Raw genomic sequence first — 19,178 nt, forward strand, 5'->3', positions numbered from 1 at the left:
CGTGCTGATTTTTTTGTTCGTAGAACCGGTGCGTGCTGATTTTTGTTCTTGAAGCTTGTTGTATCCTGGTTTTACACTTAGTAAAACTAATACCTTGATTTTTCTCTGGGTGAAAGTTATTTTGATCATGGAACTTGTTGCGTGTTGATTTTTTGTTCGTAGAACTTAGTGCGTGCTGGTTTTTATTCGTGAAACTTGTTGCATATGGATATTTTCTCTTCATGAAACTTGGATATTGATTTTTCTCCTCACGAAACTAATTTTGTTCATTGAAATTGTCGTCTGCTGATTTTGTTCGTGAAACTTGTTGCATTTTGATTTTTCTCTTTGTGAGACTTGTAGGTTGATTTTTCACCTCGTGAAACAGTTTTTGCTCATGCAACTTGTTGTGTGCTGATTTTTATTCGTGACACTTGTTGCTTGTTGATTTTTCTTTTCGTGAAACTTGTACATTGATTTTTCTCCCCGTGAAACTGATTTTATTGGAAACTTGTTGCGTGTTTATTTTTTGTTCATGGAACTTGTTGCGTGTTTATTTTTCGTTCATGGAACTTGTTGCGTGTTGATTTTTTATTCATGGAACTTGTTGCGTGCTTACTTTTGTTCACAAAACTTGTTGCATATCAATGTTGTCTCTTTGTAAAACTTGCATATTGATTTGTCTCCTCACGAAGAAAATTTTGTTCATGGAACTTGTTGCGTGCTGATTTTTTCATGGAACTTGTCGTCTGCTGATTTTTGTTCGTGAAACTTGTTGAATTTTGATTTTCACTTTGCGATACTTGTACATTGATTTTTCTCCTCGTGAAACCAATTTTGCTCATGGAACTTGTTGCGTGCTGGTTTTTGTTCATGAAACTTGTTGGGTGCTGATTTTTATTCGTAAAACTTCTTTTATGTTCATTTTTCTCCACGTGAAACTTGTATATTGATTTTTCTGCTCGTGAAACTGATTTTGTTAATACAGCTTGTTGTGTGCTTATTTATTTTCGTGAAACTTGTTGCATCTTGGTTTTTCCCTTCGTAAAACTTATGCACTGGTTTTTCTCAACGTGGAATTGGTTTCGTTCTTGGAACTAGTTGCGTACTTATTTTTCTTCTTGGAACTTGCTGCGTCCTGAGTTTTGTTCTTGAAACTTGTTGCACGTTGAATTTTCACTTTGTGAAACTTGTTTATTGATTTTTTCTTCGTATAACTTATTTTCTTTATGTAACTATTTGCGTGATGATTTTTTTTCGAGGAACTTGCTGTATCTTGTTTTTTGTTCGTGAAAATGTTTTTTTTCGTTGCGTTTTGATTTTTCTCTTTGTGAAACTTGCGTATTCATTTTTCTCCACGTGAAACAGATCTTATTCATGGAGCTTGTAGCAGGCTGATTTTGTTTGTGGAGCCTGTTGCGGGCTGATTTTCGTTCGTGAAAACTGTTGCATGTCGATTTTTACCTTCATGAAATTTGTAAAACGGATTTTTTCATTAAACTTGTTGCGTGGAGATTACTGTTCGTGGAGCCTGTTGCGTGCTGATGTTTGTTCGTGAAACACGTTGCATGTTCATTTTTCTCATTAAGCCGATTTTTTTCATAGAATTTGTTTTGTGTTTATTTTGTTCATGGAACTTTTTGAATGCTGATTTTTGTCTGTGAAACTGGTTTTATGTTTATTTTTCTCTGCGTGAAACTCGTACATTGATTTTTCTCCTTTGAAACCAATTTTGTTCATGGAACTTGTTGTGTGCTGATTTTTCGTTCGTGGAACTTGCTGCGTGCTGATTTTTGTCTCATGAAACTTGTTGCATTTTGATTTTTCTTCTCGTGAAAATGATTTTGTTCCTTAAACTTGTTTCTTACTGATTTTTGTTCGTAGAACTTGTTGCGTGTGATTTTTTTCGTGAAAGTTATTGCATGTTGATTTTCTTCTTCGTGAAACTTGTACCTTGATTTTTCTCCTCGTGAAACTGATTTTTGTTCATAAAACGTTTTGTATGCTGATTTGCGTACGTGGATCTTGTGATGTGCTGATTTTTTTCGTGAAACTTGTTGCATATTGATTTTCTCTTCGTGAAACTTGTACACTGATTTTTGTCCTTTTGATTCTTATCCCTGGAATATTGATAGAGGTATGAGTTATTTAAATTTACGTTGAAATTGCTCATAAAGAGAAAAATCAACATGCAAAAAGTTTCACGAACAAAAATCAGCACGCAACAAGTTCAAATAAAAACAATGGTCATTTTTTAGTTTTATAAATTTATTTTTGAAGGTAAAATACTGAAAAATCCTTAGGTGTGTTAATTTGTGCCAGAAGGGTGTCATCAGGAGTGGTACATTCTGACACGCTGGCCTCAAATGCTAGGAGTAGTCAGAAGAAACGCTAATGAGGATGCTTTCATTAATAAACGATAGATTCTTGTGTAAACAAACATTTTGAAAAGACCCTTAGATGTGAAAATGTGCACCAGAAGGGTGTCATAAGAAGTGATACATTGTGCCACGCTGACTTCATTTGCTAGGAGTTGCCAGAAAAAACACTAATGGGTATTTTTTCCATTAAATTTAAACGACCGGTTCTTATGTAAACGAATATTTTTACATAAAATTGCTCGAAACAATGTAATATGTTTGATAATGCTTGCTAAAGGGTGTCGTATGTCAGGCATTGAATGTAACAGTGTTGGATTTGACATGAAATATCGCAATCTAGCAATCAAATAGCAAGTTTCTACTGCTCAAATAAAAAACAATGGTCATTTTTTAGTTTATAAATTCGTTTTAAGGAAAAAATGTTGAAAAATACCCTAAGGCGTGATTATGTACGCCAGAAAGGTGTCATCAAGGGCTGGTACATTGTGTCACGTTGGCCTCAATTGCTAGAAGTCATCACAAGAAATGTTTATGGGGATTTCTTTTGTTAGATTTAAACGATCGATTTTTGTGTAAACAAATATTTTTGCATAAAATGGCCGAAAAATGTCATATGTGTGATAGTGCTTGCTAGAGGGTGTCATTTGTCAGCTACTGAGAGTCACAGGCTAGGAATTGTCATCGAACATCACAATCTAGCAATGAAATGCCAAGTTCTCATTGTTCAAAATAAAGCACAGTGGTTATTTTTGGGTTTATAAATTTATTTTGAGGGAAAATGTTGAAAACCCCTAATGTGTGATAATATGCACCAGAAAGGTGTCATCGTGTGCTGGTACATTGTACCACGCTGGTCTCTATTCCTAGGAGTCATCATAAGAAACGCTAATGAGGATTTTTTTTCATTAAGTTTAAACGATCAATTCTAGCGTAAACAAATATTTTTGCAGGAAAATACCCGAAAACATGTTATATGTGCGATAATACATGCCAGAGTGTCGTTTGTCGACCATCGAGCGTCATAAGCTCGGAATTGCCATGGAAAATTGCAATCTAGCAATGAAATGGCAAGTGTCGGCTCTTCAGATAAAAAAAACAGTGGTCATTTTTTAGATTATATATTTATTTCGAGGGCAAAAGCTTGAGAAACCCTTAGCTGTGATAATGTGCACCACAAAGGTGACATCAGGAATGATACATTGTGCCCCACTGAGCTCAACCTCTAGGAGTCATCAGAAGAAACGCTTATGGGAATTTTTCATTAAGTTTAATCGATAGATTGTTGTGTAAACGAATATTTTTGCATAAAAATTCCCGAAAAATCTCATATGTGTGATAGTGCTTGCTAGGGGCGGTGTTTTTCAGCCATTAAACGTCACAGGCTGGAAAATGATATAAAATAATACCTAGAAAAAGTGAACAAAATATAGAATTAGGTCATATGTCTTGTGCCCCAATTTTCCTTTGTTTTGAGTAAACTTGGATCATTCTCTAAGAAAACATCTTTAAACATTCCCTAAGAAGGAGTATTTTCCTATGTTTTAAAAAAGGATTTACATCATTCTCTAAGAAAACATCTCTAAAAACAAATTGCTGGTCCTGCTGTCTAGGGCACAGTTCCATTGGATGGAAATAACCCCTTTGAATCCTTATGAGGACAAAAACCATTATAATATAAAGATTCCCTGAGAGAAAAAAAACACCTTGAAAGGAAAAGAAATCCCAAAGAAAAAATCTCTTAAAGTATTATGTAAAACCGATGTGTGTACCATCATTAGGTAACATTCGAAATTTATGCTCTCATTACGTAACTTTCCACGCGTGCGCTGTCATTACGTAGCACCCACGTGTGCCCCCCTCCGCAATACGTAATGCCCAAGTGTAAAATTGGGTCACATACCCCATGCGCATCGGCGTTATGTAACACCCCACGTGTGCGCTGCCACTACGTGATACCTCACTTGTGCGCAACCATTACGTAGCACCCACGTATGCACCGCCATTACGTAACACCCATGTGTGCACCGCCACTACATAATACCCATGTGTGCGCAGTGCTCGGTTACAAGCGGGGGTTCCCAGCGGGCCCCAAGTCCTGTGTCACTCCCAATAAATCAATCAAGTCACGCAAGATTACGTCTTCATAAACGAAGGCAAACAATCTCATATCACGTAACATACACCTGCATCTCTTAGAAAACGTTCCCTATTACGTAACATGCACCTGCGTCTTTTAGAAAATATTCCCTATGACGTAACATAAACCTGATGGCTGTCGTCAGAATAACGAGATAAAAATGTCTTTAAAACTAGGGCTGTCGTCGGAATGACGGGATAGGGATGCGTTTAAAAGCGGGAATGTCATAGAATCCATGGATATGTGTGTCATGGAATCCAAAAAGGGGACACTACTAAACACTCAGTCTTATTTCTAACTCAAATATAAAGCAATCCAAGGCGTATCCAGGATTTTTGTTCGAGGAGAGGATTTACACAAAAAACACATAATTTTTTTTTGTTTATATGCATTTTTTTACGTTTTATGAGTCAGGCAAAGATTCCCAGGGAGGGCTGGGTTCAAACCCTTTAACCCCACCCGTGGGTTCGGCCTTGGCGGCAATCGTTGGTGTAAATATGACACAGTATGATTATAGATAAGAAAAGTTACTTTCCTATAGCTCCGTGGTGGAAAGTTTGCAATAGTTTTATCACTTTAATATTTATTGACTGTCATGATCGTTTACGACGTACGACGTGTTTTTGTAAGCCATTCAGATTATGCCTTTAGCGTAAACAATATAAAGCCAGTAAACAGAACAAAAATTAAAAACAGCTCTCAATGAAGCTTGTTGTTAGAGAACTACCAATTTTCTATTCTAATATAATCATCTTATTCGTTATTTCCTTCTAGGCAAAAGCACTTTCTAATCATGTCAAACCTATCCTACTATTGAATACCATATATCAGGGAGTAGGTTCCTGCAAGGGATGCTTAACCCTTACAAATGACCTTAAAGATTAAAAAGGGCTATCAAGTGAGTTATCCCATTAAATTTTCCAAATTTTGAAGCTCAAGTGCAAGCAAGTCTAGGTGATCCTAAAGCAAAAAAGGTAATCAACGAATTCAGAAATTATTTGATTGAGAAATAGTTCAGTCTTGAAGAGAAGCGGATAGTGGAAACTGAGCCAGAAGTTGGTAGACTGATTCTTTGGTTATATAGCATATGAATTTAGAATTTTTTAGAATTATTTTATTTTAGAATTTTTTAGAATTATATAGAATTTTTTTGCAATTTTCCATTTTTCTTTATTCCATTGTCATCTGTACTTCAAGGTTTTCGATTTGTTGAGTAAAAAGCTAATAAATAAATCAATAAAGAAACAAATTGCATCTTAAGAACCAGGAATAAAAAAAACTACTAATAATATAAAAAGCTATTTATTTACGCTTGTTTGCATTATCAGAGATCCAAACGCATAATCCCATGATATCAATTGTGATAATGTTTCAAGTCCATGCCTTGCACCAAAACACGTTTCTGCTGCTATTGATGCCACAGTAGATGTCCCTTCTGTATTCACCCATAAGGAATATGATTCGTTTGTTTGAAGGGTCTGAAAAAAAAAAGGATTTTAATTGTATATTTTTTACGTTTTATCATTATTATCTTATTACTTGTGTTACTGGTTTTATTTTCAACCACGTAGTTTGTTGTACTTCAATTGTATATAATTGTATCCATCTATAATCTCAGCCAGAGTTGACCCAGCTCTAAATGGGCAGCTAAATCTATAATGGGCTATAAATCTATAATGGGCTCTTAATCTATAAGCTCAGCCAGAGTTGACCCAGCTCTAAATGGGTACCTGGAGAACTCTATGGAAGGTCATCTTGAGGCAATGAACGACAATTTTGACTCAATGGGGGCGGAGTGGCTATTGATTTACATTTTTAGATAGCCAATCAGTTTAAGATTATTGAAAAATTATATATTGAACTTCCCAGTTTCATGGGGGGGGGGGGCTAGTGTCACCAAGAACTTGTTTTTATCGATGTTTGAATAGAAATATGTTTGTGAATACCAGGTGTTACCAGGAACAGGTTTTGTGTTTATTTTTTATATTAAACATTCATGTGGCAACTAACTGTAAGTAAGGAGCGATTCGTGCTTGCAGTAGCCAAAACATAAAAGAAGTTTTAAAAGCAACACATAAAATTGACATTAAAAAATTGATTTTTTATGGTAATTGTACATATAAAAACTTATCAAGTTTAAAGCTACCTAACAGAAGTTACGAGCCTCGAAAATTCTGCTCTAATATCAAAAAGGCGGATATCTTTCCGCAACTGTGTTTTGTTTTTATTCTTTAAGTGAACTCAGTTTCAAATTCATTCTAGCTAAACCTTTTGTAATTATTTTTTTTCAAATCCGTTCGATTGGTTTAGTCACTCGCTACTACATAGAAGAAATTAAGTGCCAGAAAAATTATACTAATCGTGGCAAAAAATTTTACGCTACCAATCTAGGACCCTACCTATTAATTTACTAATATTGATATATACAATCTAATAACCCCTCAAGTTTGGGGTTGAGACGGACTGCAGCCACCATCATATCTTGGATAGACCTGGGCGTGATTTGGAAAACGATATGAAATTATAAAGTTTTTTTTTTAATGAAGTTAAAGATCAAAATAAAACTTATAAGTAATTCATTATAGGAGGGGAGCCTCCCCCTCCTGATTCTCTGATCTTTACGATAAAGTTTTATTGTAGTTTAAAAATACTTCTCATTCTAATTCAACAGTCCCTTATGTTTGAGCATTCATTCTTAAAGAATCAGGACAAAAAGTCAAACTTCAGCGTAAACAAAGAAGTGTTCAGAGGTGTTCATTAACAAAAAAAATTGTTCATTTTAGTGTTTGAACGGTAATCCTTACTTTCTATTAAAAAAACCTGGTTTTTATTCAATAAAATAACAAAATGAGTTTTTATCGTCATTTTATTGAATGACTGATGAAACTATGCATCGGATCGCAGTAGGAAACTATTTTTTTTTCTTTAACAATAGGTTCGTTTTCATCGACTTAGCAGAGCATTTTGTTAAACTGATGCACTGCACAGTTAAAAATATATTATGGGCAAATAAATCTTCACAGGAGTCTTGTTTTAGCCTCATTTCCTAAGATGATTTCCACGAGTTTCACTTTCTATCAGACATACCAGTACAAATTTACATGAAAATGTCACTTGGACAATTTTTACTCGTCAAACTTTGTGAACTGGGCCAACTAATTGAATCAGAACAAATTTTCAAAAGAAAAATTACGGCTTGTCATGACTACCTACAGCAGGAAACCCCCCATCAGGAATAACTCAAAGAGAGCTATACTCAGCAAACTGTCCCCACGTGAAATAACCTCCTAGTAGAGGTTTTTCCAAAAGCAAATATGCTAATGTGCCTTAAAGAAAGCAAAAATTATTGTTAAAAGGGAAAATGTATTTGCCAGGACTAGCGGCATATCCTCAGTTGACAGCGCATTTATCTGATACGGAACTCTGAACTAAAATACAGGATTTCAGATTCAGTTGCTTTATATTTAACAATGGGTTAAGGACAAGGCGCCGAAATTACAAAAACTGCTTTTACTGGATTCCTATGTTTTTTGGTTATGTATGGTTTGAGCTTCATTTTGATGTTTTCATTTCAATAATGCCGCTACTTGAAAATATACATACATTTCTGTGTATGTACATGTAATTTCATGTATGTACATAAAATGTACATACAATTATGTACAAAATTGTAAAAACTGTGAAAAGCACGGAATATCATTGAAAAACCTAGCTTGGGCACTCCTCAGATTTATTCTGTGCTAGCTTGTTGGGCAACATGCCTTTGAATGAAACAACGATGATTCCCATCACATGCTTCAAAACAGGGCTATATAACGTTGGGTCAAGACTAATTGGTTTTCATATTTTCATCACTTGACAAGGAGTGATCATAAAGCGTGACAATGCAAACACAGCCATTAACAAACTTTCGTAAATAAATAAATTAAAAATATAGACCAGTTAGTATCTTATTATATGGTAAAACTAGAACATATGTGGTATTTTAAGAAGCAGAGCCAATGAAAAAACAAACAAAGCAAGTTATTTTTAAAGAAATGAAAAAAAAACGAGCTCTAGGGCTTGTTTTCAAATCTCTATGGAATTCTGTTGCCCTTCTCCCCCTCTAAATAAGTAAAAAATAAAGTTAAACGCCGTAAGATCTCATAACATTTGTTGAAAGTTACATCAGCAGTGTCATTTGTTGGAGGGGGGCTGTGAGCCTCCTAGATTCCTTTCTTCTCCCCATATTTTGTATATTACCTGTTTTGGAATATTTTAATTTTAAAAACATTTGCTATTTTCATTGAAAGAATAGAAAAAAGTATAGATTTGCCCCCCCTTGATACTGAAAATAAATTTTGTCTCACCCCCTTAGGTTTTTCGCAAATATAGGCCACAGAATTTGAATCTTATTTTATTGGTTTTATCAGTACAGCCAAATAATCTCAATAGTTCTTGATAGGCATATAGATTTTGTCCCTCTCCCTCTTTGGGCTCATAAGCCATTAACTTAGAAGCGAGTAATACTTCAGCTTGCGAGCATTGGAATAGCCTTTTATGATGTAAATATTTTTACCGTACAAATTACTTTTACTGCAAATTTGAACTTAGTCAACTAAGTAACTCTAGATATGCGAGCTCCATATAATAGGAAACATGTTATTTTTTTTCTTCAAATTGATTATTTTTTTAATTAGTTTTGCCATGAATAATTGTTGGCCGAAGAGTGGATTAATTCCCTCTACTTCTGTAGTGAGAAGTGCAATACATTTTAAATTATATTTATAACGTTTAGTTTGATTCCTATTTGTCTGGAAGGGTCATTTCCGTCGATCCTCTTTTCTTCTCACCGCCTCCGGTTGAGTTTGGGATCCCACAAGATTCAGTTGCAGGGCCAGTTCTGTTCTCAAGTTATGCTAATGATCTTATGTTTACAAATAAAATGAACAAAAAACTTTTTTGTCGTCTACGTCACCCTAAATCTTTCCATGCCCAAAAATTTATATTCTCCATTCAACTGATGACGGCATTATAAAGATCCTCACTGAAGACCATACCCTTGGTACCGTTGTCATATCGGAGCCTGAGATTTGTATTAAATCGAAAGTTTTGTTTTGGAGCTTAATTCCGGGGTTTGATACTAATGTCCTGGAATTAAATGTTGCTAAGCCAAGTTTCCTGGTTTTTCGTGAATTTCTCAGGCTTGACTCTAGCTTCCAGAAATTGATCTTTCAAAGATTTTTTTTTATTAAACTTAGTGGTGGTTATTTTCCATTCACGGGTATTCTTCCCAAGAGGGGAGATAAGAATCTCTTCTTCAGGCATCCTACTAGTCAAATTATAATGAAGATACTGAGAATTTTTGGAATTTTTAAGTAAGTCAGTAGATAAGGGTTTGATGCACAGAAAACCAACAAATACATCAATCGACAGAAGTGAGCTTGTTCGGCCAAGCACCTTTTCTAAAGAAACTATTAGCCAAAAAAAAAGGAAAGAATACGAAGATGCCAAAAAAGCAGAAGAAAAGAATAAAAAGGGAAAAACTGAATATCACTGAACTTGGTATAACTAAAAAAAAACTTCAGAGTTTCCTTTCTCTCACTACCACCCTCCAAATATAAACCGAAATAAAAACTAAAAAGGAACAAAAAACAGATGAAAGACCACTCGGGTCTTTCCCATGATATCAATCAGCAAATCAGCAAAGCAATCAAAAAGCAATCAGCAAAGTATTAATAACACCCTGCCCATGACGAATAGGAAAAAAAGAATTCAAGTTTTGCACGAGGGTCTACTATTTGGAATCTAGACCTACTGAATGTAGAATGTAAACTAAAACTTATAGAATGTAGACTATTTAGAATGTGGAATGTAGCCTAGTCGAGTCATCGAGGATCTCACCAACAGCCACAAAAATTTCACATTCTCATAATTCCAACATTCCCTACAACTTTGCTACATAACTACTCTTGGTCAGGCTTTCTAAAATTATTCAACAGTAATTATTCTGTATATGAGGAAGGGACACATCTTCTCTGCCCCCACTCTTTACGCTCAAGTCTTAAAAGTATTCTTTAATACGCCTTTAAAATACTTCTCATTCAATTTCAATGGTCATTCTTAAAATTCAGAAATCATTCTTAAAGAATTGGGACAAAAAGTCGAACTTAGAAAGTCAAACAGTGGAAATTCTGTCCAAACGATAGGCCCTCCATAGCTCCACACAGGTATTGATTAATATTATGAACAGAATTGGTCCAAGTACACACCCCTGTGGAACACCATATTCAACCTTTTCTGAAGACAGAAAGCTCAAAAACACATTTTCCCAGGTCGACTTTGGCTTCACTCTATAATTCAGTTTTACGTCTCTTAGTGTCATACTAAAAAAAAAACTTCTTCACTTATGACACCATTCAGAAGGGTATATGACAAAGGAAAAAACTTTGTTCTTTGGAAAAGTAGTTCCATTAATAATCCACCCCGTCTACCTTTAATACTTCACTTAAGCCGGGTAGAAATTGTCAATCCTTTGGTGCCTTTAAAAAAACTGAAAAAAACATTTTTCAGGTTCGGTAGATTCGATGTTTTTTTCATTCCTTTCTTCAACATCCATATGGGGTTGTTACCATTGATTCAAGCTGAAATTATGTTTTGTTTTATTTGTTCGGCAAGGCTCTTTGCTCTTCAACTGTTTTATTTAATTTACTTAAAGCTACAAACAAGAGCTAAGAGCTCATATGGCACTTGTGACGAGGCGAGAAGAGCTAAGAGCCAAGAGATCATATGGTAGGAGCTCTAACAAAATTCTATGAATCAATAGATTGATTTAAAAAGGAAAATAAGAGGCTTAATGCCGGTCAGGATTTAAAATAAGAGCTCTGAGTCACGATGTCCTTCTAAATATCAGAATTCATTATGATCCGATCACCCACTCGTAAGTTATAAATACCTAATTTTTTCCAATTTTTCCTCTCCCTTTAACCCCCCAGATGGTCGAATCTGGGAAAACGACTTTATCAAGTCAAATTGTGCAGCTACCTGACACGCCTACCAACTTTCATCGTCCTAGCACGTCCAGAAGCACCAAACTCGCCAAATCACTGAACCCCTCCCCCCACTCCTCCAAAGAGAGCGAATCCAGTACGATTCTGTCAATCACGTATCAAGTACATTTGTTTATTCTATCCACCAAGCTTCATCCCGATTCCTCCACTCCAAGTGTTTTTCAAGATTTCCCCCTCCAACTCCCCCCAATGTCAAAAGATCTGGTCGGGATTTGAAATAAGAGCTCTGAGACATGAATTCTTTCTAAAAATCAAATTTCATTAAGATCCGATAATCAATTCGTAAGATAAAAATACCCCAATTTTCACGTTTTCCAAGAATTCCGGTTTCCCCCTCCAACTCCCCCCAATGTCATAGGATCTGGTCGGAATTTATAATTAGAACTTTAAAGCACAATATCCTTCTAAATATCAAATTTCTTTAAGATCTGGTCACCCTTTCGTAAGTTACAAATACCTCAATCTTCAAAATAAATTACCCCCCCCCAATTCCACCAAAGAGAGCCGATCCGGTCCGGTTATGTCAGTCATGTATCTTAGACAGGTTTGTATTCTTCCCATCCAGTTTCATCCTGATCTCACCGCTTTAAGTATTTTCTAAGATTTCCGGTCCCCCCAACTGCCCCCCCCCCAATTTACGCTTGGTCCGGTTGAGATTTAAAATAAGAAATCTGAGTTACGAGGTCCTTCTAAATATGAAGTTTCATGAAGATCCGATCACTCCTTCGTAAGTTAAAAATACGTAATTTTTTCTTATTTTTCAGAATTAACCCCCCCCCCCCAATAGAGCGGATCCGTTCCAATTATGTAAATCACGTATGTAAGACTTCTGCTTATTTTTCCCAACAAGTTTCATCCCGATCCCTCCAATCTAAGCGTTTTCCATGATTTTAGCTTCCCCCGCCCCAAACTTCCCCCAATGTCACCAGATTTGGTCAGGATTTAAAAAAAGAGCTTTGAAACACGATATCCTTCTAAATATCAAATTTCATTGAGATCCGATCACCCGTTCGTAAGTTAAAAATACCTCATTTTTTCTAATTTTTCAGAATTAACCCCTCCCCCAACTACCCCAAAGAGAACGGATCCGTTCCGGTTATGTCAATCATGTATCTAGGACTTGTGATTATTTTTCCCACCAAGTTTCATCCCGATCCCTCCACTCTAAGTGTTTTCAAAGTTTTAGGTTTCCCCCTCCCAACTCCCCCCAATGTCACCAGATCCGGTCGGGATTTAAAATAAGAGCTCTGAGACATGATATCCTTCTAAATATCAAATTTCATTGATATCCGATCACCCGTTCGTAAGTTAAAAATACCTCTTTTTTCTAATTTTTCAGAAATAACCCCCCCCAACTACCACAAAGAGAGCGTATCCGTTCCGATTATGCCAATCATGTATCTGGGACTTGTGCTAATTTTTCCCATCAAGTTTCACCCCGATCCCTCCACTCTAAGTGTTTTCCAAGATTTTAGGTTTCCCCCCTCCAAATCCCCGCAATGTCATCAGATCTGGTCGGGATTTAAAATAAGAGCTCTGAGACACAATATCATTCCAAACATCAAACTTCATTGAGATCCCATCACCCGCTCATAAGTTAAAAATACTTCATTTTTTCTATTTTATCCGAATTAACCGCCACCCCACTCCCCTCCCCCCAGATGGTCAAATCGGGAAAACTAACTTAATCTGGTCCGGTCCCTGATATGCTTGCCAAATTTCATCGTCCTAGCTTACCTGGAAGTGCCTAAAGTAGCAAAACCGGGACCGACAGACAGACCGACAGACAGACCGACAGAACTTGCGATTACTATATGTCACTTGGTTAATACCAAGTGCCATAAAAACTTAACATCCAACAGTGAGTAGGCTCATAAAGTTCGATACAATGTTAACAGAACAAACACCAGTGCATGTCGTCATAATAATAAGGATAGTAACGCATAACGTATACATTAAAATGGAAAACAAATGCTGGGCAAATGGGTTGCAGGAGGCCACCTAATCATGGGTTTACTAAAAGAAACAAAACTAAATAAACAAAAGAGAAACCCTACGACGGATTGATTTGCAGCGAGTTGTCAGTAATAGGGCGGCCGATTTCTATTTCCCTTTTAGTCTGTGTATGTGTCTTTCCTTCTCTAGTTTTGCTTTCGTCGGCTTTTTTGTATTTTGTTTCTCCCGAAGTTCCCAGGCATTGTGCGGGTTTTCATGACTAATATTTTGTTTTTCGATGAGTATCAGTGTCGTATATTTTTTTTGTCCGTCTTTCTTGAAATAATAAAATCTTACCTTTCCACCGTTCGTACTGGTAGGCGTGTGAATGTGACATTTAATGTTACATAGAAAAATATTGTCTGAAGCCACAAGAGCCATTGGTACAAAAAATAACAAACAAAAAAGCAGCATACACACAAACAACATTATTTTCAGCACTCACCCCCCCCCCCAAATTACAAAAATATCTCTAGACGTGTGATTACCAATTTCATATATTTTGCTATCCTTCTTAATGTCCATTGTATGGACTACGTGAGCTTTTAGAAACAAAACGCTACTAACCGGCATTTCTTCCTCTGGAACTGGGAAGGCTAATATGTAGTTTTAGATTAAAGCAATTTTCCTCAAAAGTTCAATCTCTAAAAAACATTTGAGTAATTCAAAACAAAACAAACAAAAATGAAAGAAAAAGACAGACCCTTTTGTCAAAATCGCTCAAAAAATTGATTTAGCAACCTTCTATTGTAATTAAAATATTCAATTTTAATTAATTTGTAGGCTGATACAAAGTTATTTTTCCACAGTGGTCTCGTAAATATCATGAAACAACCAGTAAGAAAAAAAAATTCTTTATTGCAAGTTGAACACATCTAGTACTATGAATCCTAGCAGTACCATGAGAAGCTGTTCATGGACGACACTTTTGAACTTAAATAAAAATTTTATAGAAAACTAGCTGTTGGGGTGGCGCTTCGCGCCACCCCAACACCTAGTTGGTGGGGGCGCTTCGCGCCCCCCAAGCCCCCCCGCGCGCGCAAGTCGTTACGCGCCATATTAGTTACGCGCCATTGTAGTTGTGTCCCTGTGTCCCACCTGTGAATATAGATAGATATATATATATATTTTTAACTACGTAAAACTTGCCAATGTACAACATTCTTGGCTGTCCCATTATCTGTGCACATAAATAGATTGTCAGGTTTACCGACTCTTGAACATGCAACATATAATTGTCCATGAGAAAAACAATCTGTATTCAGATCTATACCTCATTATTCTAATGATTGCCCTTGAGCTTTGTTGATGGTGATTGCTAATCGAACATTCCCTGTGTCCCTGTCGTCATTTATATATCCCCCTGTGCCCCCGGCGTCCCCGTTGTTGTTGTTTCCCTGTGTCCCGGTCGTCATTTGTGTCCCGGTGTCCCAGTCTGTAATTTCTCTTTGAGTGTCGCGGTCGTCATTTATATTCCCTGTGTCCCGGTGTTCCGGTCGTCATTTTTGTCCCGGTCGTCACTTGTGTTCCGGTGTCCCGGTCTACAATTTCTCTTTGAGTGTCCTGGTCGCCATTTATATTCCCTGTGTCCCGGTCGTCATTTGTGTCCCGGTGCTTTGTTGATGGTAATTGCTAATCAAACATTCCTTGTGTCCCGGTTGCTTTCTCCTTGAGTGTCCCGGTCGTCATTTATTATCCCTGTGTCCCGGTGTCCCGGTTGTCATTTGTGTCCCGATGTCCCGGTGTGTAATTTCGTCAATCAACAAACATGACGTCAGTCGACACACAAACATGACGTCACTCGACACACAGACAAACAGACAACTTATCTATATATATAAAAATAAGTTGTCTGTGTGTGGATCTGTGGATCTGTGGATCAGGTGACGTCATGTTTGTCCGCATATGACGTCTGAATTATTTCACACTAATACAAAAGAAGAAAAAAACTAAAAAAGGTAAAAACTACAAAAAAAACTAAAAAGAAAAAAAAAACTAAAAAAGCTAAAAAACTAAAAAAAACTAAAAAAAGGTAAAAATCTAATAACTAAAAAAAAACTGAAAAAAATAAAAAAAGGCAAAAACTACAAAAAAATAAAAACTAATAAAAAAACTAAAAAAGCTAAAAAACTAAAAAAACTAAAAAAAACTAAAAAAAGGTAAAAAACTAAAAAAAACTAAAAACTAAAAAAGAAAAAAACTAAAAAAAAGGAAAAAACTGAAAAATAAAAGAGAAAAAGAAAACTAAAAAAATATGAATAAATATATATAAAAATAAGTTGTTTGTGGGTTATGTCTGTCTGTCTGTCTGTCGAGTGACGTCGTGTTTGTCCGCATATGACGTCTGAATTATTTCACACTAATACAAAAGAAGAAAAAAACTAAAAAAGGTAAAAACTACAAAAAAAACTAAAAAGAAAAAAAACTAAAAAAGCTAAAAAACTAAAAAAAACTAAAAAAAGGTAAAAAACTAAAAACTAAAAAAAACTGAAAAAACTAAAAAAAGGCAAAAACTAAAAAAAAACTAAAAACTAATAAAAAAACTAAAAAAGCTAAAAAACTAAAAAAACTAAAAAAACTAAAAAAAGGTAAAAAACAAAAAAAACTAAAAACTAAAAAAGAAAAAACTAAAAAAAGGAAAAAACTGAAAAATAAGAGAAAAAGAAAACTAAAAAAATATTAATAAATATAAAAAAAAAATCTAAAAATCTAAATAAACTAAAAAAGAAAAAAAAGAAAAAAGGAAAAAAATAAAGGAGAAAAACAAAACTAAAAAACGAATGTATATACAGACCGGGACACCGGGATACAAATGACGACCGGGACACAGGGAATATAAATGACGACCGGGACACAGGGACATAACTACAAAGGGGACGCCGGGGTGCACAGGGGGATATATAAATGACGATGGCGACTCAGGGAATGGTCGATTAGCAATCACCATCAACAAAGCTCAAGGGCAATCATTAGAATCATGAGGTATAGATCTGAATACGGATTGTTTTCCCATGGACCATTATATGTTGCATGTTCAAGAGTCGGTAAACCTGACAATCTATTTATATGCACAGACAATGGGACAGCAAAGAATGTTGTATATTCGCAAGTTTTACGTAGTTAAAATTATATATATATATATATATATATATATATATATATATATATATATATATATATATATATATATATATATATATATATATATATATATCTATCTATATTCACAGGTGGGACATAGGGACACAACTACAATGGCGCGTAACTAATATGGCACGTAACGACTTACGCGCGCGGGGGGGCTTGGGGGGGGGCGCGAAGCGCCCCCACCAACTAGGTGTTGGGGTGGCGCGAAGCGCCACCCCAACAGCTAGTCTATATATATAAAAATAAGTTGTCTGTCTGCGTGTCTGTCTGTCAGGTGACGTCATGTTTCTGTGTCGACTGACGTCATGAAGTTAGTTGTCGTCATTTTTGCTATGACGGTGACGTCATTAAAGATATTTAATCATGAAGTTAGTTGTCGTCATTTTTGCTATGACGGTGACGTCATCACAATTTTTACGTAGTTTAACTCCTGCAGACGAAATGAATGCTTGCCTGAAAAATTCTAATTTATGGGCACACGTAAAAATATTAAAATTAACTACAAATATGCGTGTCCGATTGCAAAACGATGACTCTGGTCAAACATTTTCAGATCAATTGCTGGCAATTGGAAACGGAAAGCTCCCAGTAGACTCAATTTCAGGACGTATACAACTACCTGCTGATTTCTGTAATTTAGTGACGTCCAAAAATGAATTGATTGAAAAAGTATTTCCGAATATTCTAAAAAATTATAAAAATAATAAATGGCTAAGTGAAAGAGCGATTCTCGCACCCAAAAATATAGACGTCCACGAAATCAACAATATTGTTTTGACCAAGATTCGAGACCAGGCAGTCCTTTACAAGTCAGTCGACACAGTTTTGGAACCAAATGAAGCGGTTAATTATCCATCTCAATTTTTAAATTCCATAGATCCTTCAGGGTTTCCACCACACGTGCTACAACTAAAAATAGGCGTACCAATGATACTTTTAAGAAATATCAACCCATTAAAGCTTTGCAATGGCACGCGACTTGCCGTAAAAAAACAATGGAAAACCTAATAGAGGCCACAATCTTGACAGGGCCTTTTGAGGGTGAGGCTGTTCTTATTCCTCGCATTCCCATGATTCCAACGGATCTGCCTTTTCAATTTAAAAGATTGCAATTCCCTATTCGATTAGCATTTGCAATCACCATTAACAAAGCTCAAGGTCAATCATTAGAAAAATGTGGTATAGATCTTAATACTGATTGTTTTTCCCATGGACAATTGTACGTTGCATGTTCGAGGGTCGGTAAACCTGACAATCTATTTATATGCAGCGACAATTGGACAGCGAAGAATGTTGTATATTCGCAAGTTTTACGCAGTTAATTTGTATTGTATCTATCTATCTATCTATCTATATAAAGACGAGTTGTGTGTATGCATGTTTGTTTGTTTGTAAAAAGAGCGTTTGCATATGACGTCATTATTAGTACATACGGCTTTGTATATGCACAGACAATGGGAAAGCCAAGAATGTTGTATATTCGCAATTTTTACGTAGTTTGAAACACATATATAAATCTATCTATATTCACAGGTGGGACACAGGGACACAACTACAATGGCGCGTAACTAATATGGCGCGTAACGACTTACGCGCGCGGGGGGGGGGCTTGGGGGGGGCGCGAAGCACCCCACCAACTAGGTGTTGGGGTGGCGTGAAGCGCCACCCCAACAGCTAGTCTATCTATATAAAAATAAGTTGTCTGTGTGTGAGTGGGTCTGTCGGGTGACGTCATGTTTGTGTGTCGACTGACGTCATGTTTTCGACTGACAAAATTACAGACCGGGATATCGGGACACAAATGACGACCGGGACACCGGCATATAGGGAATATAAATGACGACCGGGACACTCAAAGAGAAAGCGACCGGGACACAAGGAATGTTCGATTAGCAATCATCATCAACAAAGCACCGGGACACAAATGACGACCGGGACACAGGGAGTATAAATGACGACCAGGACATAAGTAAAAAAAACTAAAAAAACTAAAAAAAGGTAAAAACTACAAAAAAACTAAAAAGAAAAAAAAACTAAAAACTAATAAAAAAACTAAAAAAGCTAAAAAACTATAAAAACTAAAAAAGAAAAAAAAAAGAAAAAAGGAAAAAAATGAAAAATAAAGGAGAAAAACAAAACTAAAAAAAATGAAAATAAAAAAAAACTAAAAAGAAAAAAACTAAAAAAACTAAAAAAAGTAAAAACCAAAAAAAAACTAAAAAGAAAAAAAGGGGAAAAATAAACAAAGCTCAAGGGCAATCATTAGAATTATGAGGTATAGATCTGAATACGGATTGTTTTCCCATGGACCATTATATGTTGCATGTTCAAGAGTCGGTAAACCTGACAATCTATTTATATATATAGCCTATATATATATATATATATCTATATATATACTAGCTGTTGGGGTGGCGCTTCGCGCCACCCCAACACCTAGTTGGTGGGGGCGCTTCGCGCCCCCCCAGGCCCCCCCGCGCGCGTAAGTCG

The 19,178-nt window shown here is 35.9% G+C and overlaps 1 protein-coding gene across 3 annotated transcripts in view; it reads right to left on the reverse strand.

Annotated features, from left to right (window-relative positions):
• The window catches only part of LOC136036368 (chitooligosaccharidolytic beta-N-acetylglucosaminidase-like), a 579,146-nt gene that overhangs the window by 24,256 nt on the left and 535,712 nt on the right, over window positions 1-19,178 (reverse strand). For all 3 annotated transcript variants that reach the window (XM_065718539.1, XM_065718538.1, XM_065718536.1), the window contains one exon: window positions 5,808-5,975. In XM_065718539.1, the coding sequence (XP_065574611.1) occupies window positions 5,808-5,975 (168 nt within the window). The remainder of the gene's footprint in view (window positions 1-5,807; window positions 5,976-19,178) is intronic.

Source organism: Artemia franciscana, chromosome 15 (genome assembly GCF_032884065.1).
Source record: "Artemia franciscana chromosome 15, ASM3288406v1, whole genome shotgun sequence".
Taxonomy (NCBI): domain Eukaryota; kingdom Metazoa; phylum Arthropoda; class Branchiopoda; order Anostraca; family Artemiidae; genus Artemia; species Artemia franciscana.